This window comes from Nyctibius grandis, chromosome 7 (genome assembly GCF_013368605.1).
Source record: "Nyctibius grandis isolate bNycGra1 chromosome 7, bNycGra1.pri, whole genome shotgun sequence".
NCBI classification, from domain to species: Eukaryota; Metazoa; Chordata; class Aves; order Nyctibiiformes; family Nyctibiidae; genus Nyctibius; species Nyctibius grandis.
Genome location: NC_090664.1, coordinates 36,303,047 through 36,325,828, shown reverse-complemented (window position 1 = coordinate 36,325,828; position 22,782 = coordinate 36,303,047). Strand labels below are relative to the sequence as shown.

At 36.6% G+C, this 22,782-nt stretch overlaps 1 protein-coding gene across 4 annotated transcripts in view; it reads right to left on the bottom strand.

Moving 5' to 3' along the window:
• Positions 1–11,554: 11,554 nt before the first annotated feature.
• STAM (signal transducing adaptor molecule) overlaps positions 11,555–22,782 on the bottom strand; it is a 35,670-nt gene continuing 24,442 nt past the window's right edge. For 3 of the 4 annotated variants that reach the window (XM_068405108.1, XM_068405110.1, XM_068405111.1), the window contains exons 10-14: positions 21,546–21,633; positions 20,589–20,643; positions 20,104–20,257; positions 17,883–18,055; positions 11,555–16,753 (exon numbers count right to left, since the gene is read on the bottom strand). In XM_068405108.1, coding sequence (XP_068261209.1) covers positions 16,507–16,753; positions 17,883–18,055; positions 20,104–20,257; positions 20,589–20,643; positions 21,546–21,633 — 717 coding nt within the window. In that variant the 3' untranslated portion in view covers positions 11,555–16,506. The remainder of the gene's footprint in view (positions 16,754–17,882; positions 18,056–20,103; positions 20,258–20,588; positions 20,644–21,545; positions 21,634–22,782) is intronic. The other variant, XM_068405109.1, reaches the window with a different exon arrangement.

Sequence of the window (22,782 nt, the reverse complement as noted above, 5' to 3'; positions counted from 1 at the left end):
CAGTTGCATCTATGATTTAATGTTCAAACCTCCTGTCTTATTCAATGAACTCCTTAAGCCTGTGCTGTCTAGAATTTTTTCACCATTTTTGCAGAATTTAAAAATCTTTTTTCGTCAAAAAACTCAGTAAAACTGAAATATTATGAAGTAAACATTATGATGTAAATATTATGATGTAAACTAAACAGTCACTGAGTGCATATTATTGCATTTTCAATATAGTAGGGGAAAAAAAAATATTTCACAGAATATTGTTACATTTCAACAACAGGATTTTTCTTTTGATAATATTCCCTGCAGAACAGAATAAAATTTGCACACCTCAGTTCTGCCCGTGCCAGAACAGACGGAGTGTCCCTCCCAGTGACTTCCCTTCAGGCCAGCACCAGAACAGTGAGATGGCCCTCTGCCCCACTGCAGCTCACACTGTGTTTTGCTTGTAAACGTGCTCGGTTTGTCTCTCCTGAGAATGACCGAGACTGATAACGGTGTTTTTATTTGACATTGTTTAGGCACCAAATAATGTCACTTTGATTAGTCTGAAACTGTTTATGCATTCAGACACAGTTCACCCAGTTTGTTTGAAAAGTGATTGTCACGCTGGATTCGCAAGAGGGGATGACTCATTAGAGCACAGCAGGGTGCAGTAGAGCTGGGCACATGGACCATCACGGATGCCTCCCACAGTGGATTTCAGATCTGCACAGCACGTGTCCTGTCACTGCACCACCACCCAGGAACATCGCCAGTCCTGACAAGCACACAGTTCTCCTTAAGCCAGTCCTAAGTACCTAACTTAGTGATCCTGTGTTTCACACTATTCCTGCCCTCACTTCCTTACTTTTAAAACAAGATCGTTACTACCTCCCTCGACTTACTAGAGGAGCAAATATAGTGATGTGTGTACTGAGTATTGAATAGGGCGAAACTTGTGAGTCAAAAAGTGGCTGAGACAGTCTCAAAGCTATTCTACCCTCCAGCCTACTTCCAATGAAATAAAAGCCATGTAATACTTTTGTAGATTGTGGTCTGAAGAGGTATGTGTGAAGGAAGATGACCTGCGAGACAGGGGTAGAGGAAGGATGGTACTACCTGGTGTGTGGGAGTAGCTCTGATGGAGGCAGCAGACCTGCCAGGTGGTGAGGAGGGGCTGTGATGATGCCGAGTGCTGCTGTGAGAAGGCACATACTGACACAGGAGATTGGGACTGGTATAAAAGATACAAGTAAGGATTAAGCCCCAAGGTATCTCAGGAGGCTGCTGGAGTTGCACTAACGAGCCTTCTCACTTTTTCCTTCGCTGCAAGAGATAAACACCTTACTACCTGCTCTTGATGCAGTCTCTCCTGTGCTAGGTCTTCATGGGAGAAAGATAAAGAGAAGACAGAAGTTTAAACTGCTCTCCTCCTCTTACAAAGTTTTGATGACATATGAGGGGTGAGTCTAAGTCTGTAAATCATCTTTTCTGGGAAATTCAACAGTCTTGCCTTGAATTTTGAGAAGTTTGGCAAGAGCTCCGAAGTTATTAAGAAATGTAGCAACATGTTAAATACATGAACAGCCCCAAAGAACCTGCCATCTGAAAACTGCTCAGTGAGTCGGTAGTGAAATGATTGACTCAGGCCAGAAGCACCCTAATGTGTGCCCTTCACTTCAGGTCTTCCCTGGGGAGCATTTTCAGCAGAAATGTCCTGGCATGAAAAAGCAGAGAGACTGAATCACCTTTTTCTCTCCCACTGGGAAGCGTTACGAGGAATCAGAAAATCTCACACTGCCTCAAAGCCAAGCTATACCTGTTGCATACACAAGGAAAACAGCCAGTTTCACTGTTACTTGTCCAACTGGTTTCCCATTAAAAGAAATATTTTAAAATGTTGAGATTTAAGTGAAATGTCTTGTACCACTGTGTAACAGACTCAACAGGCATTTCCTTGAGAATATTTATGAATATTGACTTTGTAAAATCTGAAAGGGAAGCAGTACAGATTCCCGGGAGCTATGCCAAGAGATTTTGAATCCAGGGAAACAGCACTCATGATGTGCAAACAGGACTAGAATGCACAGTGCCTGGAATTTAACCTCAGTTACCGGTTTTCTGCATGTTTGTGGTGCGCGGCGTAGTCACTGCATCCCTCATTTCACCAGTTTAAGGCGTGCTGACATAGCATACTGTGTAGGTCAATCAATACTTGTAAGATGATGACCACTTGTAGGTGAGATTGTAATGTTCTTCATGATAAAACTTGCTTGCAGAACAAGCAGTAAAGTACAATCATGAAAGCTTTCCTCAGAATAGCAGGGAGCCAAATTCAAATGTGGTTCTGAAAACCACATAAAAGACCAAAACACGAGGCAACAGCACCCACCCTAGCCACAAAATGTCCTGCTCCACAAAACACCTCAGAGTACTGTACTATTTTCTGCAACCACTATCTCCCTTTTTGCACCAGCAGCAGGGGCCAGCCCTCACACATGTGGACATCAACAGCACTGTAAGGTTGAGGAGCCTCAAACACTCTCCCTTTCTCTCCTACAAAATAGCCCTGTACCTCCTCCCTGGCCAAACAGCAATGGTCCTGTTACCAGGAGAGCCTTCATGTCCTGTTTTCATACAGATACCGGTTGTTTATGGGTGACCTGGACTCCAACCTTTGTAGGTGTTTCCATAGATGGACAAGACATTTCTTATGTAAGTCAAAGTAAAAAAACAACAAAAAACCCCCAAAAACCTGAAACCACACATGGGAAAGAACATCCAGTAAAAGGTCAAAAGTGCCTAGAGGAAAGGCATAATAATCCCTAACCAAGCAGGGGTTGGGATTAGTTATTTGCCTTTCCTGGTGCCTTGGCTAGAAGCAAGAGATCAGCCACAGCTGTGGCTGGATTATTTTGATGCCTCATTTCAGTGGGCGTTAGGCATCAAAATGACTTTGAAAATGTGAAACCTAGCTGTTAGATTAATCCTAAATGTGAAGTCTCAAAACTGATTAAATGGCAGTTAAATCAGAAAAATTCAAATGGAAACAATTACTCTGATAGGTTAAGAACAGTTTTGTGATAGGGTAGTTTTTTCCTTTTTTTGTACACTCTTTTTGTCAAGACCAATGTCTTTGCTATAATTTTCCATCTCCACCATTTCATGCAAGACATTCAAGCCTAGAGGTTTCAAAAAGAAACTTCTTAATATTTCAAAGTACTTTTGTCATTTCAAGTACTGTGAGATTCTGTAGATAAATCATAGATTTTTCATTGACGAATGGCTGTGCTATCTGCATGTGAACCCAAATTAGATTACCTCCACTAGCAATCCCAGAAATCAGATATCTGCAGCATTCAGTTCAGTACAAGAGATCCTCACAGTCTGTTTCTGAAGGTACAACAGCAACTGTGTCATTTGTTATTTCAACCAGTACAGTCTGTAACTGCTCAGGCAGACCCATTATGGCAGTCCCCCAAGCAATCAAGACAGCAACGACGGGACAACTTCATTCTCTCTTATTTCATTTCATACTGACATTGTCATCTTATCTAGGCATTCTGTAGGGCAATGGGTTTGAAATCATGAACAACTTAAAATATCTGTATTATCTGAGAACAGCTTCCTTCTGCAGTATCAAAACATGCCATTTGCTTTTTCTTCCTAAAAAATACTCACTTCAGCTTTGTGCTGCGTGGAGGATTTATATGGACTATTCTTCCTAGGAGTCCTGGCAGCTCTTCCTGCCTGCTATCTATGACCAGAAGTGAGCTGATGTATCAGTTTTTACAGGAAACCAAATCAGCAAATGTCACACAGGCAGTGAAGCAGGATATAGTAAACCATGCTCCATATATACATCCCATGCTTCCTTTATGCTCTTGAAGCTGAGAACCAAGTGTCAAACAGCAAATGTAGGTATAGGGGAGAAAGAAAGCTGAAGTGCTTCATAAATCATAAAACCTGATTTTCCCTACAAACTAGTCAGTGCAAATGTAAGCAATTGAAGATGAACACTGAAGTGCTCAGGATATTGCGTGCCAAAGGAGTCGGAATACCGTCCAAAAAGACTTGCCTATATATCCTTATTTTTGTTTGTTTTAATAATTTTCCTAGCTGAGGTACTTAACTATTGCACACAAAGCAGGAGACTTCTGTTAAGTCTCTTAACATTACGGAACGTGTTGTAATTCTGATTTCACTCACAGCCCTGGCTTACTTCACATCTTTTATAACACAAAGAGGTTACTTTTTACACAGACTTAAAATACTGCTTGGTTTACAGACAACTGAGGGTTTCTATGGATGAATCTTCTCTGTACGAAGCATGCGTGTCCTTCTAGAAACACAGCTTTGTTATTAAAGATTCATTTCTTTGCACAGTCGTCTTCCTCCTTTGTCTCTCCTGATTACATCATTCCCCTGAAGTGCTAATTTGCTTTTTGCCTTCATTCTCTCCACTACTCTTAAGTCCTTGAGACCCTACCCCACATGTCATACCCAATTTGAGTGAAGACAACACTTGACAAATTCATCGTACTAAGTAGTACTAAGAAGTACTAAGAAAAGTTATTAAATCCATTTCATCATGGTCTCTTGCTTGTCATTGCTATTCCAAAGTACAACATTACCCAAAAAGATTGACTATTATATTCCATGTTTTACCACATATACCTTTAACAGCTGCCCCTTCTGTTCTGTGAGACAAACAAGTATTAAAAATTAAAAATAAAATAGCTCAAATACCTGTAGTGAGATATGGGTAACAAGTCTGATTTAGCTAAGAAATTCAGACAAAATAAGCATTTCTGAGTAATTATGACAGGCTAGATCTGCAGTCAAGATTCATTTTATGGCACAACATCCTTTAGAGTTTTGCATTTGGAGTCACAATCAATGAAATATCAAAGAATCAGTGAAGCAAAGATTATTATCCTTGCAAAGCACATGCTAGAAGTGACATCTTTATCAATACCTGTATGCAGCAGCATCCTATAAAAAAAACCCTGAAGATACAACTTCTCAAATGAAACGCAAACTCTTTAGGTTTGCAATGCTGATACTGATCTTGTGCAGGACTGATTTTTATTCTTAAAATAAATTAACCCAAGACTATTGTACCTCAGTGGCCAAGTCCTTTTTTTTTTTTCCAAGGGACAATTTAAAACTTTGTGTCCCCAATGGCGATAGAAAAAACAGGCAATCTTGATATTCCGGTACAGCTGTCCTGTAGGATCCCAGGGCTTAGAAGGGAATCATGAGAGAGAGATTTTTTGCAGACTATGTTGGTAAAAAAGATTCTTAAGCATACAGGATTTACTGTTGTGGAACACGCAGTATAGATGCTGATAAAAACCAGTCTGGCACTAATGAACCAGGAGGTCATATTCCTTAATAGGGCACTGGAACCTTCAAAAAATAAAATTGCATATGTAGGAGGTCAACACTATTTTTCCTGACTGCTGTCTATATGTGAGACAGTATTGCAACTGTAATACTAACAGTTTTGCTATTAGTAAGGATACAGAAAATTAACTCCGCAGGCATCCACCATCCAGCGTCTAAGACCCTCCAGCCCCTTGTTTAGGACGAACAAGTGTGTAGTACTGCATTAAACCTGGAGCACTCTTTCAAAATACTGATGTGAATTCACACCTCTGGTGTCATCCATTTGCATACCAGAACCCCAGGATATGGAGGTCCCCGTGAGCACGGGTATTTGGATCTGGATTTCTTGGAACCCATCCAGGGAATGTGTGGTACTTACCCTGCTTTTTGTCAAAAATATGAGCTGAAAGTAGTTCTGATCACAGAGCTGCTACTTATTTGGTTAAATCTGACTCAAATGTCTTCCAGAAGAAAAGGAGGGAGGAGTTGCAAGATCATAAACTGAATACTGTCAGCACCGGCATTATATAGGTAACACAACAAGTGGCTGTAAGAGGCTAAATTGACATTATTATACAAAACTCCAACAGCTAATGGGGACATTATCACTGTCAAGACACACTCTGATTCAGCACATGCTAAAACCATTTAAGTAAGACAATTCTCTTTGAACTTGGAGGAGGGGAAACCACAAAGTACCCATTAGTGTTCTGAAGTATTTTAAAGCTCAAACAGTAAAGAAAACAGCCAGAAGAAAATCAAGTGACCATAAACTGCAAGGATGGCAACAAGATTCCTGGCAGACCACAGGAGGATTTTGCAGCACATTTTCAATAGTAAACCATTATTTCCAAATACTGAGGAGAGCTGTGCATCACACAACTGGCAGCAGCCTGAAAGACTTGCTGGGAATTGAGACCAGTAAAGGTGAGTTTGTTAGGATAAATATGAGAGGAAAATGCAAGCATGGGAAGGAGTAGGAGGTAAGACAGAAAGTAGGAGAAAAATGTCAAGATCACCATGTTTTTGTGTGAAATAGAGCTATTGATTTATTTGAAAAAGAGCCAATACAAATGGGAAAGGGAAAGGACTCACTTTTTCCCCCTAGTATTAAAATAAACTTAAAAAGAAAAAAAAAAGGTTGGTGAAAGAGGCTTGTTAAATAAAGGATTTTGAAGATCAGGATGGGCACTCTCAACATGATTACAAATGTGCTTCACTTGGACCCATTGCTGACTCCGTAATTTATGAATGTGATTCTTTTTTAGCTGGGAGTTGCCTTTATGCAAACTATTAAAAAGAAATCATTAAAATTACTCAAAATAACAATAGAAAAATATGAGGAGGGAACAGATTAGTAACACAAATACCATGATAAAAGTACAGAAACACACTGGATTATCCTTAAGTGGAAACTCTTACAAGGTCTATTACAAATTCCACTTCTTAATAGGGTTGGCTAATTAGGCAGACATATTTCTGTCAGAATATTGTGTTTAGCACAGTACGACACTTTAAAAACAACAACTTCTAAAGGAAAGCATTTACTTTTAAACACTTAACTATTCCATTTGCTCTGCCTAAATGGTACAATTAAAATAATTAGAATAGCCTCCTCCTGAGTAAAGTATGAGAAAGAAATGAAGAGCTGATTACAAGATTTTGGTTGTTATCTTTAGAACTGTTCCATAACAGAACATTTTTCTAGTAGTTTAGTTTCAAAGATGAGGCCAGGACACATCAAAGAGAATAGTCCCAGAAGCACTGACTGACTTGTGCTTGGAAAAGCTTAGAGTCTTCAACTACCTGTATGGTAAAAATTACAGCCATTCAGTAAGGCTTAAAAAGTTATCATTTCTAACTACTTGGAATACGTGTGCTCACATTAATTCACTGTAGAATAACGAAAATCCTTTATTTTCAAAGCAATCCATGGTGCCCTGGAAGTACATCCCTATTTGTCACAGTTTTAGAAACCTTTTATTTTTCAGGAAGTTGCAGAAACAACTTATGCTCTTGAAAGACATGCTTCCACTTTGGAAGATATAAATTAACACCTGAAAAATCTAGACACAAACTTTGATAAATGCAGGGTTGGAATAGCCTGCTCTTACACTATTAACAATGAACTTTCTCCTACACTCCCCCCATCCATCCATCATATGAAGTCCTTAGTGACAAACTAGAGTTCAAAGAATGTGACAATTCTCTAGCAGAGACAAACGAGACTGTGAAAGCTGTTAAGTGCATGGACTAGTTGGAATGAAAGCTGAAATAATCTCTGGGATTGTATAAGCATACACACAATGTATGGTGAACCGCTCATAAAGTTTATGATGGACTTGCCACACATACTGAAGTAATTGCTTTTTTGATTCCTGTAATGGATAAAAGTAGTAAATAGGATGCAACTATCAGCTTGTATCGTTAAACCATTAGGAACTGAACTTTGGTCCCCAAGAACGGAGGTGCTCTTTTCCTGGGTTAAAATCTGGCCAATTCCCTTGTGAAATTGTACCACTGACGAACAAAAAAATAAAGCTAATCAGAAAATGATGACCCAAAGTTAACGGCAAGGTGCTATGCGAAGAGTACACTGTAGGCCAAAGCGACATTACAGGGACTTGAAAAATACAAAGCCCAATTATAGCAGTCGTGTGACTGAACCAGTGGTGAGGGGAAGAGATAGTACTTCAGAAATTAAAGAGCAGAACTGGCTGCATTTCAAAAAACACCTTACAGGCTCCACAAGACAACTGTATTATTGTGGAAAGACAATTTGCAGAGTGGAAATGTCCAAATATAGAAATATATATGTATGTATATATAAAATTAATTAAATTTATGATTTACTAACCATTAGTATTTATGGGCATGCTTACTATAAAGATCAAGTATGAGAAAGTAAATGAAAGATGGGGATAACTGTTACGAATAGTATATGGAACTGATTGAATACATATACAGGAAAACTGGGATTTGGATTCTTTGTATTCCTGCTGCTGAAGTACATGATCCCACTGGATGCTGCTCAGCTCAGTACTGTTTGCAGATACACAATTAATTGCTTTCTACCTACTATCTGTCCTGAATAAAGAAACCTGAGCAACAAATACGGTGTTATTTGGAGCCTCATAGACAGACAAATTCAAGGGAGTCTAGTTCTTCGAAGAGGCAAAATTAGGGACTGGTTTGAGCAACCAAGGCAAATAGCTGCCCCCTGAAGTGATCAGCAGGACTCTGAAACCTTGGAAGGAACAGCCAACATTTACAGGAAGCCTTGATTATCCAGAAGATAAGAAGTGCTCAAGAGTAGAAAGCATGTCTGTTTTCACAGAGAACAAGCTTACTAAGATAAATTACTAAATGAAAATGATCTACTTTACAGTTAAGTGAGCAGGAGGAGTTTTAAAAATTACTAATGCTGAATCCTACTTAAGTGTCATTATCCACACAATCAGATAATATAAATCACAATTCCACAAAAGCTGCAAGAAATTTATTATGAAGTAAGATTGTGGACTCTGTTAAAGCAAAAAATTCTTCATTATTTGTTTTTCCTCACTGCACCAGAAGGAAAGAGAGCCCTCTGAACAAACACACCCCTAAGGAGAATCTTTTAGACAACTCCTATGGTTTCTCTAAAAAAAACCTATTTAAATGTTTCAATAGCACATTTCAGTGAGGTGCTTGGTACTAACCCTGTGTTCTTACACAGGTCCAGAGAACCGTGACTTTTCTGTCTTTGGCTGAGCTGAGACTTCCTTTTATTCTTATGTAAAACACTGTATTTTTTATGTAAAACATCATATTACCCATATTCCTCAGGCCACAGGTTTTTTGCTGTAGGATTTGCCAAAATGAACTCTGCCACAACTCTTCAGCATCAGCTACAAGAGTACGTCACCAGGGGAACAAAGAAAAAGACTAATTTGGGGAAATTTTCACAAGCCTAAAAGACATTAAAACCAAAGGATACAAATGTTCACACTCCTTTGCGAAGCACAGTAAATTGGGACAGTCTGACACATAGTTTGCGGAAGTGAATGCATCTGCATAATGCACAAATAACTGAGGATGCATGAGTCAACAGGGGCGAGCCATCACGACCGGCTAGAAATAGATTCCAGTGTGATTTTAGTAGCAGTCAGGGCAGATTAATTTGCTCATTAGTAAATCAAGCTCAGAAAACCGCTATAGAATATACTGTATAAAATTAAGTGGCCCAGGCATGGATACATTTAAGGGTTCCATTTCTTGATACGTGTGCTTCCTGTAGCCAAAAAGTGGTAAATGGAGATGCTGACCAGTCAAATGAGTTTCTACCAGTGAACAGTGTCACAGTGGTGACAGGCTTTACCAACCACACAGCACGTTCCTGCTGGATTCAGCACCTCTGTGAGGAGGGTCCAAAGTACAACTGCTAAGGTAGTGGATGTCACCAGTCTCGGGAACATTGGACATAAGCACCAACCTGCACGGATTTTAGAAATCAAAGGCTCATGCATGAGGACTCAAAACTCACGCTTAACAGGGTTAAGCAAAGTCAAAGCAAAACATAAGGTGCTACAACCACTACATACCTTATATTTTATATCAACTCAAGAGATTGTACTCTAAAGATGCTCTCAATCTACAACTGGAAATACGTATTTGCCTTTTTTCCCCTGTATGATTTTCTGTGTTATTGCATGTTGCCCATGTATACTCCCAACATTGATGTGAATTTTAAAAAGTGAAAATCAGCCTTCATCCATGGAAGTTTCTCCACAAGTTCTTTCACAATGGCTTATTTCCTGTTTCTTGCTTAAAACACAGATCATGATCAGTATCAACTAAAACAGCCTTGACTTAAAATAATCCAGATAATTTAAATTTACAAATGTTGTGAGAGATAAGTCTTTATACTGCAAAAGAGTAGCATAAGATTTCAAAAAATGGCTACAGTAGTAAGACAATGCATAAGGGTCCCCAACTTTGTAATGCAATATGAAGTGACTGCTATGAAGACAGATTACATATGAACCAGGTCGTCGAAAGTTTTAAGTGAAGATAGTTGGTTTGATCCCCTTAAACACAGACTGGTGCTTGTTGCCCAGATTCATGGCAACAGATTTTATAATAAGCTTTAAATCCTATGGAACAAACTCTCAAACTGTATTTTCCTCATAGGCGTCTCAACAGAAACACGCTTTCTGTCCAAAAGAGAGGGGCAGTAAAGCAAACTCAATATTAATTCCTCCTCCCTGTTCCAAATCAGATATGCTTCATTTCTACACAATCTGTGGGACTTTTAGTTCTGTCAACTGAATCGATATTCTCTTGAAACACAGAAATTATCACACTGAATTAACCCACAGTCCACATAATCACTTATACTAAGGTGTTTAGCTCACATTTTAGGAAGAGACCCTAAGAACAGGCCAAACTGATAATCTGCTGCTCACTGCTCCCAAAGTCCCATGGTGATCTCAGACACTTAGATTAGTTTAAGCAAGAAACCTATAAAGTTAAACATTGTTTTAAGAACACGGCATACATCTGTCAAGACTATCAAGTTTCAGCTGTGCCAGTATTTTAAACACTAATGTAGATTCACGAACTAGGCTTCAGCCTGATCTTCAACTCATTTCACATAGATGAAACAACCAAGTTTTATGCTACTTTGTATTACTGTCATCAGAAATGGAATTAACTGTCAAATAACTGTGTAAATTAACTGTCAGGCTGCCAATAGTATTTGCTTATTGATCTGTAAGCAAATACATACATGACACTGTACAGATACAGTTGTTTTCATTTGTTCTTTACCACACCCTTAAAATATTCATGCTGTATTTCTTACCAAAAGAGGACATGCAGCATACTTGGAATAAGATGTACAATGTATTAGTTGGATTTTAACTGAAGGAAATTAATGACAGATTAAAAACTTTAAAAGTAAAAATAATATATGTGTAAGCATTATACAAAAAAAAACACCAAAAAAACCCTCAGAAAAACCAAAAACCCACCTCCACCCTGCCTGAAATCAGAAAATTTGAGCTAGGTACTTCCAACAGACCTTGCCTACTGCATCTCCAAGTCCTTCCAGCAAAGGAAGTCCTTTTCTGATTATTCTTCCATGAAATTTATAAACTGACTTTGCAACGTAATGAACTAAATACTCCAACTTTAATATTTTGCATTCATACCAAAAACAACTGACAGTTTTTACAAATAGCGTTATTTACTAAAACAATACTTGTACAACAGTGCAGCATAGCTAAATATATACATATGCCAACATCAAAGGGAGCATCAAAACAAACAAAACCAAAAATGCACTTTGCTACTGTGTACTTTATTAAAACCAAAGCAGACTGCAGCAGGCTTCTTTTCTTTTTCATGACAAAGACAAAAATTATTTGGATTTCCAGAAGCACATGCAGGACAGAAGAACAAAAACTCCTACCACCTTTTTCCCAAGGCAGCAGCATGAAAAGTGAACTTTAGATCTGCAGTTTTACATAGTAGCAAATGGAGTGTTTTTAAACACAAACACCCTAATTTAAGAAACAAGGCTTCAAAAACATACATGGCGTTTTTTACATATTGAAGCAAAAAGTTCCAGTGTTAAGACCTTCCCATGTTTTACTATTTTGTTGGATAGCACACTCATGAAGGTTAATATCCTTCATTGCACCCGAAAATGAAAAAGAGTGGAGTTGGAGTGTGGAGTTGGTCAGCTTTACTAAGATCGAATAACAGAGTAAAAAATGATTCTGCCTGCTGTTAGCAATGGAGGGGTTTGTAGCAATGGAGGGTTTTGTAACTTTTACTTTACCTTTCTCTTTAAAAATATTTCTTCCCAACTTTTAACTGGAAAAATTATGCTCCCTTGTTCTTCAAAACAGATACATGCATCTTCTCCAAAGGAAGCTGCAGTTAGTAATTCAAAGTGCCATTGTAGCTGCTGTAATTAGAGATGTTATTTTTCATTCTGTCTGTGAAACCCAGCAGACAAGGAATAAGGTAAGACCTTCCTATATAAAGACTGCGCAGATGCCTTTGAAATATGAGTGAAAAATAAGGTGATATTAGAGAAAATACTAAAAAAAAAAAAAAAAAAAAAAAAAGGAGAATGAGGTATTAAGCAGTTCTCCAGTGTAAATCTGATGTTCCTGCCATCTAGATGAAATCAGAGAACTATAATAGCAGCCTAGTTTTTCTCACCAAAATATGTATATGACATTAAAAGCAAATTTATCTCCTTTGTTACATCTAAGCATCTGCAATCCGGCAGAATTCTCTGAAGTTCTGGTTACTGAAATTCATTTCAGTTCTCCCCCACTCAAAATTCATGAATAGTAACTGCACCATGAGGGCAATATGCTGCTCCAGACCTGGTGAGAAGCATGCAGTAATTCTTATATTTTTCCCTTTTTTTTCTGTTGTTTTACTGCTGTCTATATATACTTTGGCCGGTGATATTAAATACACCTCTACATGTGTACCAGTTACTAAACAGAGGTGGGTAAATATGTTGCAACTGTTCCTGCAACTGCGCACTCTGGAACATACTGCCATGACATCAGTGTAGCAAATTTTAACACGCTGCCTTGGTATTTTTCCTGGGATGCTTTACAGTAAATCTTGACATCTCTGTTATGCCCACATAAATTGAGATGATACATATGGGTAAACAAGCTTTGTTTATAGAAGTGAAATGCACAGAAGGCACTTTCCAGAGTTTGCTCCAGTTCATAATAAACAAGCCACTAAAATACCCCTTCTGGAGTTCATTAACATTTTTGTATTCCCTAATGAAAGGGTTAAATAACAGAGGTTTATACAAAATACTACGAAAACATTTTAGCCTTTCATTGACGATTTACATATAAAGAAACAAGACATTCCAAAATTAGGTCTTGTACTGGAACAAGAATAACATATCATTTCCGGGATTCTTAACTTTCAAATAGATTAACTCCCTTACACTTTATTTATTTGCTAAAAAGCTTTTCCATACAGTAGCTGTACATGTACTTCCCTCCTCTCGCCCATATTCAGTGTTCAATAGCACAGTAAGACAGAACAAATGTGAACTTGGTCAAAACAACACATAAACAAGGAATCTCGGAATAAATCACAGCAGAGAAGCCTCATCAATGGCATCTCCAGGTTCATGATACCAAACCAGCTAAGAGGAGCTGAATTGAAATATAATTGCTAAATTATCAGTCAGAAAGGATACAAGAGGATGAGTGAAGGAATCAGTGCAATGACAGCATCTAGCAAGGTAGGAGGAGGCATCACTTTAGAGTATCTAGCATATGGGACACAACGAGGTGAGAAGATGAAATAATCTTTTCTGATAAATGAGAAAAATCAACATGAAGCAATACAGCTCCACATTAATTTAATCTGAAAATCACACCTGAAATGGAAAATGTAGGATGCAATAGAAACGCTAAGACTCTGAACCTAAAAATCTAGTGATCTACTGCACCAATTGTGGACAATGACAACTCATTCTAACTCAACTAAAAATCACAGTTTCTTACAGGAGATACCTCAGAGCAGTGACTCTAATAAAGGCATGAAGAAAAATAAAAAGTGTCCATCTTTTTATCAAAACTTTTATTATACTGAATTTATAGTGGCATTGCATTTTAGAAAGTGTTATTTGGTCACGAGGAACACAAATGAAAGGTGATTTTAGTCTTCTTAAAGATGGATAAATGCCCAAAATAAGTAAGGTGGAAGGCAGAGAAACTTAAGATACATATAAGTTTTCAGTGTTCAAAGGAGAAACCAGGAACAAGAATTTCTGTGTGTTAAGGAAAGAAGACTTCAAAAATTTTAAAAACAAAGACAAATTAGTAACAAAAAGTACTTCTGCTGAGTCATTTCTGTACAGAATTTCCATAGGCCTTCATTAGGAAACACGTGATATGACATGTGAAAACCTAAGAATACAAACAGTCAGTGTCAGCTGGACTATTTTGATGCAGCAAACTCCTCCTTGAACCAGGGCCTAAGAACTATGGAGTAAAAATTATTTTCACTTTTGTGTAGAGATTATACGCTTCTATACACATTGTTTCTCTGATTTTGGAATAAGGTACCTAAAGTACTCAGACAACACTATCTAAATGATACTACATGCCCTTTCTAAAGAAAATAACCTCTTCAATCTGTTAAAAATTATCTATTACAGTATTTTGGATTCTTTTTTTTTTTTAGTATTTCCTTTCAAATTCTTCAGACTTTTGTGATGACACCAAGTACTGAAGTAACGACAGTTTGTGACGGTGCTTAAGAATTCTGGAGGAAAAAAAAAAATACATGAAAATACTAGTATCAGAACAGTCAGCTGGCTAGGAACATGCCCAGCTGGAACACATCATCTACGGGCACATTTTGTAACCACCTCAGTTAGAAGTTATGCCAAGTAGTCATCTGAAAGCATTAACAGGCAAAATACCAGTGTCTATTAAAAGAGTGAAACAAAGGCATGTTAGGCAACCACGAACAGATGCAGGAGTGTATGGGATAACTGAGGTCAGCTTACATTATAATGTACAATTGTAACATTTAATTCCAGAAGCATCACACTAAAATATAGTACAGAAAAGCAAACAATTTCTGACACACACTGACAAGACTGGAAACACAGATCTGATGTTGAAGCCATCTAGTATTGCTCTAATTGGAATTAGAATAGCTGGAAAAGATAAGAGGAAACCAGGATTCATTAATAGATTGAATGCAAAGTAACAACAGTCTTTGTACAAGAAACTCTGATCAGGCATATCTAAAATGCTGCCTTCCATCACCCTGTTCCTTTTGCAGCACCTCAGCTGTAGAAAGAAAATATCATGCCTTAAAGAGCCACCTGGCTAAGTCACTGAGAAATGCAAGGGTTTAAAAAAGGCTAATGCATGTTGCTGCAGAAGAGGATTCAAAGTAACCTAGAAGTGAATGAAAATAAGATGCCTCATAAACTATTCATACTATAGAAGGGCTAACAAATTCAAATGGTACAACTGGAAATTGAAACAGATGTTTAAGGCAGAAGTGTTTGTGTAAGAACAGTAAACAGAACAAACTGCTAAGCAAGGCCACAAGAGATAAAATAAAGCCCTGAAGGTTTGTTCAGAAAAGTGTTTTAAATGTCCATAATTCTCCACGTTCTAATTAAGAAGACTTGAATGAAGTAGTGTTATTCATGTTGTGTGTTCCATTTTAAAACTCCATTGTTTCTCCTCCAGCTGAATTCCTCTGTCTTTGGTGCAATCTCTACCAACACATATAGAACACAGTTCTGGTTCTTATTATAAAAAACCACTTGGGAAAATAAATTACATGCTGCTTATGATAAAATGCAAGATCCTCATCTGTTGCATGGTCCCACGATATGTTTAGCAGCCTCTGAATAGTTGTTTTAAGTTACTAATTATATCTGAAGCAGAATCATAATTTGCTGTTATCCCCCCAAATCACTTACTAGTTAACTAGTTTACTTTGGTAGATAAGCCATCTAATAGTCATGATACACTTGTGTTCAGTTCAAGAAGTAATGAAACCTAGACTCAGGTAAGTTTGTAAATTCATATATAGACCTTAGGTTGTAAGTGTAACCATGATATGCAGAATTACTGCTTTTCCTGCATTGGAAAAAGACATCACATCTGTCATAAAACTAGACAAAACTATGAAACATGGTTGTCAGTTCATGATTAAAATAAAATAGTAAAGTAAATTATTTTTAAACATTGTGTTAAATATATTCACATGATCACCATAGCTATACGAAATGGCCACTATTGCAATCACACACTATATGTACATAACATATATGCCACAACAGTTTGCAAGTGTTGAATTTTCACAGACTAGCCAATTTTACCAGACATAAATAATCTTGTACCAATTTTTAGGCATTTTAAAAGAATTAAATGTCCTAAATATATCAGTTCCTCTGCAAAACTAAAAAAAAAAATTCCTAAAAAGTCAGTGCAAATTGAACTTGTTCACCAAGATAGATTCTTATTAAGCTGAGGATAAACAAAGTTTAAGAGATTAAAGGAAGAAACTCATAGAATTGCCAACCGCCTTGAGCAGAGGTTAAAGATTAGGAATCAGAAGTCCTGGATCCTATAGCAGAGCCTGCTGTGAGTAACTATGCTGTGGTTGTTGGGGTGGTGGAGGCTGTGGTTGTGGAGGTGCTTGTTGACTGCCTGCTGTCTGTGGCAGAGTTGTAGATGGTAAGTTATAGTTTGGCACCTGGGACATATTAGTTCCAGCATTCTGATAAGCAGCAACATCAACAGTAGCAGATGGTGGACTATACACTGAAGCTTGGTTAGAGTAAGTATTTCCAGCAACAGAGCCAACCATTGCACTGGAAAAAAAAAATAAAGTTGAATTAACAAACAATTTACTAACAGAACAGCAACACTTTATTGCTTCTTCAGCTGTTCCATATATACACATAAAAATCTCCTAACTCTGGACACCTTGCATATTGAAAACTATAGCCAAATAATATTCCAATTAAAACTCAAACACACTCCTCAGATTTAAACACACCTTACACACTTCCAATGGATTTAAAACTAGACTGTGAATCTATACTTTGTTTTATTTTAATGTGCAACATGGAATCCCATCTATCTTCCATTCTGCTCATGAAAAAAAACAAAACCCAGCCAACTGTTTCAAATAGCAAAACAAGTCAGGTGAAGTACACAGAAACTCACTTTATCAATATACGTCTTACCACCCCAAATAAGTAACTTTGGGGGAGAGAGACTAACAAATACTTTAATAACTCAAGATGGACATCTCTCCCAGCTTTATAAAATAAAACTACTTTATAGAGAGAGTAAAACACACAAACAAACAAAACTCCAAAACCTAACCTTTTCTTAACGTCAATTCAAAACTTTTTCACAATATAGGTACCCAAAATAGAAAGCCACTTGTAGCTCCTCTATATGAGGAAGCTGTATAAGCTTTAGTAAGTGTTCACAGCCCATTCACTTCTTTTGCAAAATGAGCAGAACTCTCCCCATGCTTCCACAGTAAGATACTTGAAAAAAAGTACAATAGAATATACACTGTCTCGGAAGCTACGAAAAGCCTGCCAGAGCAGGAGATCATCTTCATCATTAAATGTATATTAAGTTATCATCTAAAAAAAAAAAAAAAAAAAAAAAAAAAAAATCATCAGTCATGACTATATAATTTTCTTTTATATGAAAGAAAGAAATTATTAAAAAATTATATATCTTATATATAAAATTAAAAACTAGAGAAAATTATAAAAACAACAGAAAACTGAAGTTTGTTGGTATTTTACCAAATACGCAACACCAATAAAAAGTACACTGGAAATAATTGCACTGAAGTATCTTTCAGTTGTGCTTAAAATTATACTTCTGTAAGAAAAAAAATCTCCTTTAAATATTCTCCGTAGTCCTTTATGTTTAAATTGATTTAAACTTGAATAGGAAAATACTTAAAATTACTTTGTGTAAGATGTCTGTGCAGGCTGACCAGGCAGTACTGAGCTGGCAGATGGAGTAACTGTGCCTTGGCTGAGAGAAGGGAGTTGCTCAGGAGGAAGATTATAGCCTTGAATATGGCCCATCTGTGCACCTGCCACCAGATATGCATTACTTTGAGGTTGCCCTGGATAAACCTAGGAAGTTAAATAAAGGAATATTAAAAATAAAATACAAGAAAATTTGGTATTTAATATCTGACTTTAGAACTTAGACAGTCTCTCAAACCTTTTATTACAGATGTTTTAATAGAAAGCAACTGATTGTCTTATATTAAGTGTTGCAGTACTAAAAAAATCACCAGATTTTCACAGGACACTATTTACATTTCTAATCTCAGGCTCCAGTACCAAAAAGGCCAAATAGTTTACTGGAAAACTTGTATTCCAAATTTTATTTTTAATGACTATATCTCATACTAATTAAGAGCAGCTACTTTTGAATGAAAATACTGAAGGATTTAAACCACGTAACAAATAGCAGTCCAAAGCAGAATACTTTTTGATGCCCAGATAACTTTCACTAAGTAGAACTGTTAAAATGGAAAGCCAATAATGTGTTATTTTCACGTCGTTAGTTAACATACCATTTCATGTAACTGTTCAGACTACCATTGTAAGGGGCATTGAGAGGGGCAGAAGGAAAAAAGGTCTTAAGAAAATTTCAGTTGAAAATAAGGTAATGTTTTACAACTAACTAGAGGAAAAGCTTGCTAGTAGATGTGTCAACTGTATTCTAAATCAAGACTAAATTTCTAAACCCTACACTTTTGTTCAATCATGAATTATTTGGCTTAACACAAATTACTAGAAGAAATTATCAGCTCTCATGCACAATTGAGTTCATGTAAGTTTACAAAATACAGCCCTCCTATCTTAAGATCCATGAATCTCAGATGACATATTCATAGAAGGCTTACCAATATCACAGAAGAGTTTTAGAAGGTAGCAAAGGCATGAGACTGCCTAACTTTTCAGAACTACATTCTGGCTCCTCTTCACCACAAAATCCAGTTTTTCCCTTTACGAATACCCACACACATTCCCATTTATAAAATATTAAAATTCTTTGATAGGGTCATGATATGATCGCTTATCATATATGAATGGAAGACACCGTTCCTCTTAATGACACTGCAAAAACATACAACCTCTTCTTAAAAGACACTGAAAGACAGTACATATTTGTATGAAGCTAAAAGAACTAAATCTGCTTCAATGTTTATATAATATTGTGTAGGTATTAATAAGCTGGCTTGAATTTTTTTTTTACTGACTCAAAAAGAAAATAAATTATTGAAGAAACAGTTTGAAATGTTATATATTCCTGTGAATAGGAAAAGAATAGAGCAAGTATGCATTAGACGATGGAATTAAACATTTAAAAGTTTAAGAGACCTTTTAAAAATACCATATTATAGAAATAAGCTAAAATACTTACCCAGAGATAACAGTCAACATAGAAATGCTGCCATGAAAGAATTATCAATTTTAACTTCTGTAATTTAAATGCTAAATGTTCTCTGTTGATATTTCAAAAAAAAAAAGGAAACTAAAAGAAGATATTTATTTTAGGGTAAGGAGGGCATAATCTTAAAGAGGAATTGCACTCCTTTGGTTCTTTACTTTCTTTGACCCACTATGCAAAGGTCTGGCAGCTTTAATTTTTAATTTTGTGTGCAACTCAAAGCACAAGATGGGCTTTTTCCTTGATCACAAAGAATTGAACAGAAAAGAACAACAAATGTTAGAACCTGCAAAAGGAGAATATTCAACGTTTGCGGCTGAAAACAAACAATTTTTTTTTTTTTTTTTTTACATACTGTGTTGAGAGAAAACACTGCTCTTTCATCTGAGGTTATTTCTGAGGGAGCAAGATGATTTTAACCTAGCATTAAGGTAACAAAGATGATAAAAAAGACGTTTCCAACTCAGGGCAAGGGGGGTGAACAGCAGGGCAGAAATAGGAAATAAATTACTACTTTCAGTCAACATGCTCCACCACACTTTAGTAAAATAAATATATCTGGATACATAACGTAGAGAAGCATACTGTAAGAAAACATTTGAGCAAGTAAAAAAGTTAGCTCATGAAAAACTGTTTATCGCTAATAAATTATAAGAAATCAACCACAGCTCAGCATGTACTTGATAATGTCAGTGGCTATTAAAGGTTACATACATACCTGAGAGCCAGAAACACCAGATGACTGCATATAATACTGTTGGTTTTGTAGTTTTGCATACATGGAATACATTGGGTCTTCATTCATCAATTTGTTATACAAAGAAAGAGCCTCCATTGCTTTAACATTGAGTTCTGAAAGTTCTGAATGTTTCCTGGAAAATATATTTTACACCTTATTCTACAATTTAGATAACTTCAGAACAGACAATACAGGGAAACTTTCATGATGTGTGATAAGCAACATACTCTTACTGCCTGTGAAGTGCTGCCTGACAAGTGCCATAATGTCAAATGGTACAATACTATAAAATATGTGACTAGGAAAAAAACGCTTCAGACCTCCTCCCAGATGAGGAGCTACTAATAAATACACCTATTTTATTTGCCATTAGTCACAGAAATTATTAAGACATCATGAAGTAACAACAGAGGTCTTTCTAAGAATGAATCTTAATTTGAGTCAGAACACATGTACTTTTTTACCTGTCTATATCTTCCAACTTTTCATCTATGAGAGGTCCCATCTGGTGGCACATTGCTAGAATAGAAGGTCATTAAAATATATCAGAGTAATAAAGACTTCCATACTGCAAGTCAGAAAGTAGTTTCTGAAAAAATTACCAAATAGAAATGTGTAGATGCTAATCCAAATTTTTTTAAAATCATTACTGTAATCTGTATGCCAAAAAAGTTATAGTAACAGAGGCAGTGTCATGACAGTTTAAAAAGTACATTTTAAAAATATAGCAAAACAAACCACATTTAACATCCAAGGAGTGTAGAACTGAAACTATTTTGCATAAAAAAAGTTCAGGTAAATCTGAAAGGTGATCTCTTCTTCAAGGAAGAAAATTTGCCACTGCGACCTAGATCATGTGCTCAACTGACATTAATACAAAACAATGAAGGGGAAAACAAGTTGCAATGATTCAAATAATCTGCACATCAAAGTCGCTAATAGCATATTGCTATCTCACTGGAATCCTAATTGGGGGAAGGAAGCTTTTTCAGACCACTAACACATGCAAAAACCAACACAAAAACTTACCAGAAGTAGAATGGAAAAGCATTAAAGTAAACAAAAATGCACACCCCCACCAACTTTCAGCACAAGGACATGGGGTTCATGTAAAAAAAAAAAAAAAAATGGATGAATAAGTTTGAATTAAGTATTCCTGCGTCTTGAAAAGGAAAAGAATATGGAATATAGTTTCCTTGAGAGAGGAGTGGTCTTGTTTTAAGTTAGTATTTTGCACTTTGGTCTCTCATATGAGGGAAACAGGAAGTGAGAAGATAATTACAGCTCAGGCACCTTCCTCAGGCATGCTTGTGGTGTGCACATGAAGCTTAAGTAGTTTCAGCTTAGTTTCAATTTGTTTTGATATAGGTAATTACTAGAGAGGAAAGCAACAACAAAAAAAACCCATGAGATTTTCTTACCCTCAAGATGAAGCAATTCTGGGAGGTCTGGCTGGTCATCAGATGGATCCGCACTTTGTAACATCTGCAAGAGTTGATCCATTTTATCCTAGAATACAAATTGTGTAATTAGGGCATATGGGGGGGCGGGGGGGCAGAATTAACACTTTCAGGATAGTAAATTAAAGCAGCTATTTACAACAGCCATTTGGATGTCTTGGGACGTGGTAACCATCTAGACTAACTTTAAGAAAACACAAATCATACATGCTACCTTACAAGAATGAAGGTGCTTGAACAAGGAAAAGCCAAACGATAAAAACTACTAGTAGTAACATGTGGAATGTGCAGAATACCCCTTTATTCCTAGAAGTCCTTCTAAACAGTATTTTCTGAGCAGTTTCTATTTTTCCAGTCTAGTTATTACATATTCAATGCTACCACCTAGTGGGATTAGTGCAAATGTTTTGACAGAATACATTGAGTACTTTAAAAAGAAACGGGTATTTAAAACTGAATTCACTGAAAAACTATCCTGCATTTTGTAAGTGTATGAGGCCTATCAGCACATGAGCAATGTCATTAATAATATATATGAAAGGGTTTTTTTAAGAAGATGTTTGTGGGGGTTACATGGTTGAATTCAGAGTAAGTCATCCTTGACTAACCAGTTTAAGTGCAATCCATTTATAAAAATACAAAAGGGTGGAAAATTAATAGGCATAAACTCTTCGAAAAGTATGTCTTGGAGTGAACTATATTGCTTAACCAAATATTATATGTAAATAATTAAAAATCACTTTTTAGCTGAGTGCTATCAAATAACTAGCCTTTAACAGGCCAGACTTACATAGCTTGCATCAAAGTGGAAACTAAAACCATGTTTTTTCCTCCTTAACCCCAGGAAAGGCAAGAAGAAGCCAAATGAACTACTTCCTTAAAAATTGTACTATGATAATTTTAAACACAAAACAAGACACTAAAACATAAAATAACATGGAATAACAGAAGACAAAACCTGGAAGGCAGCTCAAGGCAGGCCTGAGATAAGCCATTTCGTCAGATTACAAACTTATATCTCTTGGGAGGAAGAGTATTTAAGGCAGGAGTTAAACAGGACTTCAGGAAGGCAGTAACTGATTTTTCATTTCAAAAAAACAATGACAAAACCCTAGTTGAGAAAGAAATGGAAGGTTATGAGAGAAAGCGGAAAAAAGAATTCTGGAGAGAACAGTTCTAAGCCCCCTGGGAGAGAAAG